At 31.8% G+C, this 12218-nt stretch overlaps 1 protein-coding gene across 1 annotated transcript in view; it reads left to right on the top strand.

The window, feature by feature from the left end:
* Positions 1-2889: 2889 nt before the first annotated feature.
* The window catches only part of LOC143232086 (methionyl-tRNA formyltransferase, mitochondrial), a 33880-nt gene continuing 24551 nt past the window's right edge, over positions 2890-12218 (top strand). Inside the window, 3 exon segments of the mRNA XM_076467156.1 lie at positions 2890-3676; positions 5146-5203; positions 6591-6739. Of these exon segments, the coding sequence (XP_076323271.1) occupies positions 3384-3676; positions 5146-5203; positions 6591-6739 (500 nt within the window). The 5' untranslated portion in view covers positions 2890-3383.

A 12218-nucleotide genomic window follows, 5' to 3' on the forward strand; every position in this document is an offset into this window, starting at 1 on the left:
TACGTACCCATCAACTTTGAGGATCCAGTCTTTAATAGGATTTACTTCTGTTTTTGATATATTTTTGAATGTTTTATCTCGTTATTCTGGTTTTATTTATTTCTCTTTGATGTTTTTGGTTCTATTTTAATTTTTGCCTCATTCTCCTCATATTCTACATATTTCTTTTCTGTTCTTCGTTTAATTGTTTTATTTTCTCTATTAAAGTTTCAATCTCACTTCTAAATCTGGTTGTCATATTGATATTGAGCCAAGTTTTTGGTGAAAACAATCACACTTTTGACATCTCTCGTTGGGCCAACGGTAAGTTTACGAACTTTGAACAGACAATGTCCCCAAGTTCAAATTTAGAACAAGAAAGTTAACTGTCATCTTAAATATACTAAATAAAAGAAGTGAACATACTTAACTAAACTAATGGTGAAAACTAAAGAATACTTACTCAAACAAAAGTTACAAGTAAACATAAGGAGATTTTTGAGAATAAAACTGTACAAACCTGTATAAAAGTGGAAGTTAAAGAAACACCTTACAAACATCTGCAAAAGCCAAGTAGAAATACGCGCAAATCTGGTGCCAAATTTATGTAAAATTCTGCTCTCTCAGCCTCCAATCCTGGTTTAAGTATTGCAATAAACCCTCGAGCAGATGAGGAAGATGGTTGAGAGAAACCAGACGAAAAATATGGGGGAAGGTGCCAATAAAACGACTAGATCACCAGCATGTCCATCATGCTGGTTGAAATGATTATAGCTTCCCCAGAGCCTCTCTTTAGCACACACTGTGATTTCGAGTTTTTAACACAATAAAGCATTAATTGGTACCTGTTACATTAGTTGACCAACAAGTAACAAAGATAATGTGCGTCTACCAGCAGTTACTGCCCAATAAGATTAACTTGGTATGGATACGAAAAAGTAAGTTGTTATTTCTGCAAAAGAATCAGATGTAAAAATGCTGAATCTCCACTTGACCCATATATTCCCTGGGAAAGGATAAAATTAGAAACCTGCATAAGCGATGATATGTTTCAGTCTTGTGAATTATAAATAAACAAATTTAGCAAACTTACGTCTAAACTAAAAGGAGAGAAAATGTGTTGTACAAACAAATAGTACACATCTAAATGTACTATTTTCTGTGATCTGGCTCAGTTACTAGGTGTTGAGAGTCAGTGAATATTTCCGCTTGGAATTGTTTCTTTTGAGCAGTGGTGTTTCTAAATTTGTTGACGGTATTCAGATGCTGAGAAAGTTGTTCAAACCATTCACATAATTATTGAACAAGAAAGATCCTAAACCAAACCTTTAGATGTTTCCACTACCCTCAGTCGAAAACCAAACAAACTCGTTTATTACATATCTTTGTTCTGTACCGATTTCGCATTAATACAATTTCATAACTAATGTATTATGATTTATCTTACCAAAGAGTCTCCCAAGTGGCACAACACTATGTCTGCGGACTTACAACGCCAAAAACCGGGTTTAGACATCCGTGGTGGACAGAAATAGATAGTTTATTGTGTATCTTTGTGTTTAATTACAAACAAACAAACCTTACCAAAGCATTCCTTAGTAGGTCGGCAATAAGTTTACGGACTACAACGCTGAAGCACGAGACTCAATTTCTCTTGGTAGACGCAGCGTAGATAGCGTATTATATAAAATTGCAATGAAGCAAACAAATTATTATCAAAGGCTTCCTGAGAGTAAAGCTAAACAATGTAATTTTGGATGTCATGATAATAAGGAAAGACTGAGACTGATTTTAAACACAATCTATTAAGTTTGTAGCGAAAGAAAACATTTTTTTTGTAAAACATGTTGACAATCATTAATTGAATCTCAACTTTCCCAGTCCTTCTGTAACTTACTTTTGACAGTAAATTCCAGCATGATTTTAGCAAAAGAAACTTTGTTGTTATTGTTAAGTGCAACACTACAAGATGGGTTACCTATGTTTTGCCCACCAAAGATATAAATTCCGTTTTTTAGCATGATAAGACTGTTATTGTTTGTTTGTTTTTAACAACAAAGTTACACAACGGAGTATTTGTGCTGAGTCCACCACAGGTATCGAAGACCTTTTCTTTAACATTATAAGTCTTCAGACTTACCGTTGAACCTGTGCGGGCCTTTATAAACCTTCAAAATTACTGCTGAGCCATCGGGCATACAGTACAGAAACCAAACTAGTGAATCTATAATTTTCAGTATACTTCTTATACCTTTTCGAATGTATATTATCGCATTGGAAACCTTTCAATTATAAAGGAAATTTTCTAGTCTCAGAGGATTTCTGAAATATATCTTTGCTGTTGTCGTCCCTAATTTAACGGTATAAGACTAAAGAAAAAGCAACTAGCCATCACCACCCACCGCCAACTCTTGGGTTACTCTTTCACCAATGAATAGTGTGATTAATCACACATTGTAACGCCCCACGGCTGAAAATACAAGAATGTTTGGCGTGACGGTGATTCGAATCCGCGGTTTTCGAATTACGAGTCTAGTGTTGTTGTTGTTTTGAATTAAGCACAAAGCTACTTAATGGGCTATCTGTGCTCTGCCAACCACGGGTATCGAAAGCCGGTTTTTAGCGTTGTAAGTCCGCAGACATACCGCTGAGCCATTCGTGGGCACGAGTCGAATGCTTAAGTTTTGTTTAATTTTCAACATTTAGGAAAATGTTATCAGAGCACAAACTTTCTTCTGAAGGAATTCTCCAAGGTTTTTGAAGTTGCTACTCCTTCAAAATAAATAAACTTGAAAGATAATTCTTCTTGCGTTTAAAGAATTAAAACGTTTTAAGAAATAATTATAACTACCTTACTTTTCTTTCAATTTTTTATACGAAAGGTTTACGGTCAAAAATCTGACCAATAAAATTACACCGTAAAGACGGTGCTGAACTGTCCTGTTGGTGGTGTTTATGTAATAAGAATCAACGTGATTTGTTTTTCAGAATCTGTAGTTTTTATAGATGAATAAAATAAACTTTAAGTGTGTTTTAAGTTATGATTTTAATCAATAGATGAATATCAGTTATGTTTTAATTTCTAAGGTGTAAGTTAATAAAATAAACAAAATAACCGAATATTTCAATCCGGTTTAACAAGCATGCTAGTGTGATACTAATATGATATAAATTTAACTGAAAGTGATGCATTATTTTCATTTGTATGGACTTGGCTGGCGTTTTAAGTTGAACTGTTATTTTCATAATATTGCTTTATGTACGAAATTATATTATACTTATAGATATTAATTATTGCTTAGTTAGACCTTGAGCCTAACAGTTTTTGCCGTTTAATGATGTATTATTTTCCGACATTATCAACAGTTATAATATATCGGATGCCTTCTCCTTTATGACAAAGTATGAATTTTCATAAATGTTTAACAAAGGCATGGTTAAACAAGAAGCTTTGTAAATTCAATATTCATTGCCCAGTCAAACATAAAAGCAGCAAAATTGGAGATATCTACAGAACAGCTTTTAAATTTTCTAAACATCAATTTGTTCTTAATACCATGGGCTACAATCAATATGTTTTAGTTAATCTTGAAAGATTACTTCATAACTGCCAAAAGAAATATCCACCGTGGAAAATTCTGTTTTATGGAACTGATGAGTTTTCCTTACAAAGTCTCAAAGCTCTGAATGAAAACAGGTATTGTACATGTTTTTAGAATTATAAAAATTAATTGTAATGTTCTTCACATTATTTGCCCATTTTATGTCTGTCTTTTGATAGTTTTGTTCTTCAGGTGAGATATTTAATATCTATGAAACTATGTTATTAATGTTTTTTTATAATCTAATTACAAAACTATTATAGCAAATTACTCTGTGTAAACTTAGTAAAGAGCCAGATTGATGAGTGGCTGTATTAGTTACAGTTATAAAAATGCTCTGTTATTAGTAATAGCTGCTTTCTACCATCAATTCTGTTATAAAATATTTACCATTTTCAGTAATTTTATAAGGATCTGAAAAGTAAATCATTCTAAATGACAGTGTGAACAGTAAAATTTCTCAAGTGTTTGGTGTGGTGTCTTTGTTTTCCATTCTTCATGTTAACAGTTTGATTAGTTAGTTCATAAGTTCTCATTCTAATTGTATACTGTGTACAAGTGAAATGAATGCAACTGATTGATAGTCATAAGAATTGATACTAAACAAGGCCTGAGATATTTGTATTGGAAAATTTTTAGAACAGTTAAAAATTTGTCAAATATAGGCCATCACCTGCTCTCGTGTAAGGACAGTCTTTGTGGACATAACTATCACAAGTTTTACTAATGTCCATATTCTATATTTAAACCATCTCTTTTTCTGTCTCAGAACATGATTAATTCCATATAAGAGTCTTTAGGTAAATAGGTTTCTTGTAACCAACTAAATGTTTTTGTCTCAGAGTTCAGTTATATCACATAATGAAAACCTTCAGTAATTTGAATAGCATATTGTATCTATACACTTTTACATAAGGGAATCCTAGATACGATACATTAAATACGTTGTCTGTATTATTTTATATTGAATTTGTCTATAGATACAAAATTAAATTGTTTTCATCTGTTACTCTCTTCTTTTGTAATGCTAACCATTTTGTGACTGTAAAATGTTTGAAGTGAATATATTAACTTAATCTAAAACAAGACTATATCAACTATTGAAAAAGACATATTGTTATGTAAATTTATTTTTTCATGTTTTTATATTTCTGATTACTCTTATTTTTCACATATCCCTGTGTAATTCTTTTTTGCAACCATTTCTTGGTGGTAAAAAGTGCACATACAATAATATTAAATATTTCAATGTTCATATCCATTACACCTATAGTGTGGTAGGTAAAGAGGCAATACCTTAGATTAGCAGATGGACTCGTTACTTTAGTACCTTCTTCATTTTTATGTTTTAATACACAGAATAAAATTGTCTCTCTTTCTGTGCTAAAATTCATTTAAATGCCAGAAATCACCAGTAATTTTCTTTGTGAAGTAACAAATTGTACAAGAATTGTTCACCCCTGAAGTTTTGAAAAGCATTTTAGAGTGTTTACTGACAGTCATTTGTATATGTACATGGTGTGTGTGTATATGTAACTGTGTGTGCACTCATTTATTTACTCAGACTGAAAAAACATGCTACTGATCAGGCTGTTGAACAGTTGGAGGTTGTTTGTTCTCAGGTGAGATTTAAGGTATAATTATATTTTAGATTTCATATTGTAAGCTTGAGTGTTATGTGCTCTGATTTTTGTGACAATTATACAATTTGATGAAGCACATGAAAAATACTTAAGTTTGCTTTTGTGGCAATGAATTTATTGAGCTTACAACTAGAATCTGTTTCTAAAATTAAATTTAAGGAGCCAAAAAAGAAAAAAATGTGTTTGTTTTTTATATGTCTGCAGAATTTTATAAAAAAAAAGTCATCTGATTTAATGATTCAAAACATTTAATAATTTCAAAAACCTCAATCATATTTTCTTGAGACCTTCTACATTGGAAATTAAAGTGAAGAGACTTAAACCTTTTTTGATGCAGTAATCAATTTAGTCCTGGTTGTTGTTTTGAATTAAGCACAAAGCTACACAATGGGCTATCTGTGCTCTTCCTACCACAGGTATCGAAAGCCGGTTTTTAGTGTTGTAAGTCAGCAGACATATCGCTGAGCCACTGGGGGGCAATTTAGTCCTGGAAATATTGTCATAACTTTTAACTTTTTACAATAAATCATCATTTTTTCTTAAATAAGGTGATCACATGAACAATTTTCCAGTTTTCTGTCTTCTATCATCTAATCAACTCTCACTCCATTTAACTAATGTATTTCCTGGCCCAGAAGACACAATCTTCAAGTCTCTTACACATCAACATTTTTTGTCATTGGATGAAAATCTTTTCATCTTTATTCTGTAAAGGATCTATTCACATTCCAACATTCTGTTATGTATTTACTATGTGTGTGAGCAATTTACTTAAGGGTTAGTATTTTATCTGTTCAACAGGATTTTCAAGAACACATTCAACTAACAGAGTAATTTTATTGCTCAAAAATATAAAAAAGTTTTTAAATCTATATTTATTAAAGAGGCTTTTTTGCTGTTTTCTTTTGTTTATAAGTTTAAGTTTTGTAAACATTGTTCCCTTATATTTTAATGTGAATAAAACACCTGTTACCATTACTGAATAATGTCACTTCAGTTAATGAAAACTAGCCATGTCAAAGTTCTCTTATTCACAAGTACTCAAGCCAGTGTAGACAAGTTATGGTAAATGTCTACTTTCCTGTTTATAAATTGGACTTTTAGTGGTGTGGTATATTTCTTGTTGGAGAAGTCACATATATCTATTTCTTAACCTTACCCACAGCAGTTACCTTTAGGCTGCCCTTTATTATGAGGTTATAACAAATTAAATTTTGATAAATATCACAGCATAACTGTCTTCAATCATTTTTTATGGTAGTTCAACTTACTTCATTGCTTATGTTTGTGAATTATCAGTTTTTTCCTGCTTTTCAGGTAAAGTTATTTTTTGTAACAGTTATTACTGGGTCGTTTACATGTGTAGAAAAATAGTCCAGTTCATCAATATGCAACGAAAAACAACTTGGTAGTCCACTGGTGGCCATTTGCTGTCCCCCCTTGAGTCTTTCATGTTGGTGTGGTAGTATCTTTTGGACATCTAATACCACAACAGGCGATTGAGTCATGCCATTAGTAAGTATTATTTATTTATTTTTAGATGTGCATGACTCTAACACATTCCATACATAAGCATGGAATGTTTTAAATTCAATTGAATAAATGGTAGAAAAATCAACTTGACCTTCTCAAAAGTTTACTCGTCCCCTTCCCATGTGATAAAACACACAGAAATGTAGTATATAAATTCCAGAATTTTGCTTGTATTTAACAATAAACACAATCAGTACAATGCTGTTGGTAGCTCAAGATTTTTGGGAATTGCATATACCACATTTTGCCTCTAAGCCCTTCCTATGTTTTTATTCATGTATTTTATGGTTTTGAACATTTAGTCACTACATTGTACATTGTAACACTTAGAATATGCATGAACTAATGAAAAAAATCATGGTTGACATTAATGCTGTCTTTAATTGAAATGATGTTCAACATACAGTGAATCTTCATTAGTCTGGACATCAGCAATCTGTATGATTCTCCACCTAGACACAACGTCGCAATTCAGAATTTAATCAGTATTTCTTATATTTACATTCTGAATCTCAATGGCTATTTTTCTGAAAATAACTTTCACTGAAATGATTGAAACAAAACAACCTTAATTAACAGTTGGCACCAATTTACAAAAGTTTCTATGAGAATGACCTTCACAGTTTGGATGTACATTTAAACTATAACAGATATATATAGAGGTGGTCAGAGTGATTGATACTACAGTTAAGTGACAGTGCTCCCAAATGAAGACAGTAATATCAGCATCATTAAAATATATTTGTTTTTACAAGAAAACAATACATCTGCTATGTATTTTGTATTCTATAAGTAAGCTGTTGGTTTGAACAAAATATTAACAAAGTAGCAAAATATGGCACTTTGATCATGTAACTTGTATAGTTATTGACAATGTATAAATTAGTAAACTGTTAAGTTGCTTCTTGTTTACCAGTTGCATGTCCACCATTACATTTATCAATGCTATTAAGAGAGTGCTCATTGTATTATAATTGACTTATTCAACTATCCATAAGTACTACTACATTACAAATGTTTATTATTAATGATATTTCATTGTATATATATAATAATACGAGTTTAAAGTTCTTTGTAAGTTTTCTTTTATTATCTTATATATTTTTCCTAGATTTATCAGTCAAACTTTACTTGGCTCCCACTGTAGAAAAAAAGCATGTAATAATTCAGATATGTTTGTTACTCTTTGTATAACTAGGAGTTTGTGAATTAAAGAAATGTGTATAGTTTTCTTTTAGGGTTGGGAGATACCTATTTTTTAAATGTTTATGTGTATGTATTAGACTTCTGCATCTCAGAGTTTTAAAGAACTTTTATAGCTTGCTAGAAATCTACCTGAAGTGCTTTTATGGTGACAGAATAAATTGTCTGAATAAAAGCAAAACTACGTATCCAACAGGCAAGATAAAATGGTAAAACTTCTTGTTCCTCAGACTAATTGTGTTGACCCAGGTACCAGTATGTACAGTTACAGGTAGAAATATGAAGTTACAGGAAGTAACAGTGGAGAAAGTTTTCTGACTTTTTATTCTGTATGTTATATAATGAATCCTTATAATGTTGTTCACACTTTAGGATTGAATTTTAAAAAAAGTATGCTTATATTAACAGCATAGTAATGTTCAGTGACAGTTCATATTTATGAATTGTATTAAAAACACAAGTTTTGTATATTTGCTGTTCTACATGATACTGCCTAACATATTTCATTCATTACATAGTATCTAAAATTTGTTTTTGATTAAAAAAAAAATTGCTTTACCTTTTTAAATAACATTTGCTTTTGAAAAACTTAATTTTATTATACATTGTTCAAATAAAATTACAATTTAGCACTGAATATCCATTAGGTTTAGTGGATATTTTCTGTGTAATTACATTTTCTCAAACTTTTTCTTTTTTTTTCCTTTTACATGTTTAAAGTGCACTCTCTTTCCCACATGTCTAGCCTGAAATATTACGTAACATACCTAAATATTCATGGACACAATCATGACAGCTCATTTTGTATGGACTAAGTTCTTGAGTGTTTTTTCTGTAATAAGTTCTGACAAAATAATAATAATACCTGGATAGTAATAGCTTTGATAGTCTGGCAGAGACCAGAATTTAGTTTAATTTTACATCAGCAGAATGATATGAAACAACTTAAATCTGGATGACAGCAGTGAGGATTCTATAATTGTCCATAAAGACTGATTGATTAGTTGGATAAACACATGGTAAATGACATTTAATTATGATAAGTATAAAGTTATGAATGTTGATTATCATAACATAAATTAGACATCTAACTGAGATAGAAATCATTTTAGTTATGTTGGTGAAGAAGATGAACTGGAGGGGTTTGGTTGATAGAACTCGTAAGCCTTTAAGACAGAGTTAAATTGCACATTTTTAGGTTGTATGTATAGGAATATTGAATACAATTCTACTAAGACCATGTTTTCTTGTTTTTATTTGTATACAGGTCACTAGTTGGGCATTGTTTGGAGTTCTGTTTTGGTCCTCTTATATTAAGAATGCATTAACCATTTCGGCACTGAATAACAATTTTTAATGTTTGGCATGGCGCTGAATATATATGTTTGATACTTCAGCTAATTACGGTATTAGTACTAAAAGCATGATATCTCGGCAATAACTCAGCAAAAGTCCCTGAAATATTCAGTTATTGTACCCAATACTATATATGTTAAATTCAATACATAAAAATAACAAGAATAAATGGAAGGTTGCCTGCTGTGCTGAGTGTTCAAGTCGACTGCGGTCACCAACCACGTCGAAAGGGTTTAGTTGTAGAGAAATCAGAAGAGGGACATTAAGCTGAATCAAGGGATGGATGGATTATCATATGAAGACTGGTTAAGATCTTCTAACTTGATCCCCCTATTAGGGCTGGATGTATTGATAATGTTTCTGTTGTTTGTTGAGGGAAAGTTGTTGTTAGGATATCCTTAGTTGGCCAAAAGCCTCTTAAATTAATGCAAGATATATGATGTGTGCTTGATAATATCTTTTAAAAACAAGTATGATGATAACTTAAAATTAAGAAGTATTATAGGGGAAAATTGCATTCCCTGATAATGAAACATAGATGAAGGCCTAGGCTTTACAGTTTCTTCTTTTATCAGTGAAGGTATTCTGTTTGATGGTTCTGGACTATTTCTTTATAGCATACTTCTCACTGCAGGAAGCTTTTGCACAATATTTTTAGGTTAGTGTTGTTTCCTTCCTCTTTATTTGATTTCTTCAGTTCATCAGTTGTATATGATCTAAGATCTATGAGACCTTTTGAGCAACTCTCATGCACATAAGTGCATGGTAGATGTCTGTAATTGGTAATGTGTAATGTTGCATTTGTATTTGAATCTTCTGTTGTTTGTATGTGAATTTATTTACATAGTTTGGATGTTTGTGTTGATGAACTTGCACATCATTAGTATCCATTTGGTGTCTGCTTGAGGTACAGTGATGTGATCATATCAGCTTAACGGTTAGCTTGTCTTAGCATTTTATATTTACTCTTAAGATGTTATACTTTACATTATAGCTATAACTTGCAGTTACTGTATATGTGGGAAAACCTTTTTATGTCCTCTTTACCATTTTAAAGGACAGTAACAAATTGCATGGACTTTTGCTAACATTTAAGTAGTCAAGTGCTCCAGTGCATGTGATCACATGTTTACAACAGTTGCATTCCAGATATCATGTTACAGCCTTGAAAGTTGTCTTTAGTTTGACTATTTGTTCTGGTAAAAGCCTGTGAATATAGCTGTTGTATCAGTTTTGTAGTATATATGTGAATTATCTCATTTAAAATTTCAAGGAAGGTTTCTACTATAATTGTATTGTACTTTTCTTATCATTGTTTATGTCAAGTTATAAGAAACATTGATTTGCTTGTCTTTATAGTGAAGGAATACGAGGACTTTGTGTCAGAAATTCATATAATTATTCCACAAGAAGTTAACTGTATGTACTAACTGTAACTGCTAGTGACACAATTCAATAAAATTGCAAAAAGATCACCAAGACTTGTAATGTGCTGTCAATAGCCATGGTCCTCTGGATGTAAAATGATCACATGCGTAAGTTGTTAAGTTAGGCCATGAACAACTCTATATATATTCAGTAGTGAAAATATGTATGAAGTGGCATGAAAATGGGAAATAAAATGCAAATGTTGTGACATTACCTTCCATTATTACATGAAAATAAATTGCATCAGAGTACAGTGACAGATTAATTATTCACATTGTGATTAGTATGTGGAACTAACATTGTTAATAATAGTATTAGTAGGGGCAGAATATTGGAATTCTCCAAAACTGATGTTAAGTATCTCAGGATATGTTGTTTGTGAGATAGGAAATAAAAAGGAAAGGGATTACCACTGACTTTGCATTGAATTATGATTTACCTGTACAATATGTAACCTTCTCTGATATCTAGCTTTCCTGATTCATCACTGCCCTTTATTTAAAAACTTTTTTCTTGGTACTGAATTTCACATTTCCATACGATATTGCTGCATTGTTGCATGCAAATAGATGTGATGATCTTCCAACAATAAGAGTACACCACCACCTTGGAGTACAGTTGGTTCCCTCTACACTGATTGTTCAGTCATCACTTCTCAATGTGGCCCTCGTGTGTTAAGATCTTTTTTCTTTTTTTCATTCACTGAGATTTATGAGCATCAACATTTGGTTTAAATATCTATAAAAACAAACAATTCTGCTACTGAAGACTTGCTGTCTTTTATTGTCCACAACCCGAATTTCATAGAGACTGTAATTTCAATGCTGCTGAATATCATTGTTCACTATAGACTGACTCCCACAATGGCTTTGGGTTCTTCTTTGTCTGTCAGGGATGTGACAGCTATTATGCAGCAGGTATGAGAGTCTTGCATGTGGCCTTGACATTCTTCTCTTCTCCTGCAATAACTGTTGTTTTTCCTTTGGCATCCAAGCCCATACTGAATTTATTTTTTCTCATACTTCTCAAAGTTTGCACATATACCCTGGCTTACATTTGAGATGAAGCTCTTTTCTTTGACCCCCAAGCTCTGGAATATTTTCTTATGGTTGGGGCTATGATCCATTGTCTCTTCCCAGTCTTTTTTAAACTCAGTTTTCTTGCCTTTTTTCTTACCCTAACTAACCTTTTATGTTATCTATTCTCTATTTATATCCTTTTGAAAATAATCCTGAGGGCTTTTAAGCAGACACTCATTCTCTTCCTTTTCCTACATTTGCTTATTCTTTTTTCTTGGAAGTCCCACTTTTCACTAGCTTATATTATTGTTGGGGAGGGATATCCTTCTTTCCCAAATACATTTACCTCCCTTTTATCTTGAAGATCTTCTTCTAGTTTTTTTTCCTCCACTAATGGTTTTTGATGGAGTACCTGATTCTTTGTAGTCATGGGCTTGAAGTTGCATGCTAACATT

The sequence above is a fragment of the Tachypleus tridentatus genome, chromosome 11 (genome assembly GCF_004210375.1).
Source record: "Tachypleus tridentatus isolate NWPU-2018 chromosome 11, ASM421037v1, whole genome shotgun sequence".
Classification (NCBI taxonomy): domain Eukaryota; kingdom Metazoa; phylum Arthropoda; class Merostomata; order Xiphosura; family Limulidae; genus Tachypleus; species Tachypleus tridentatus.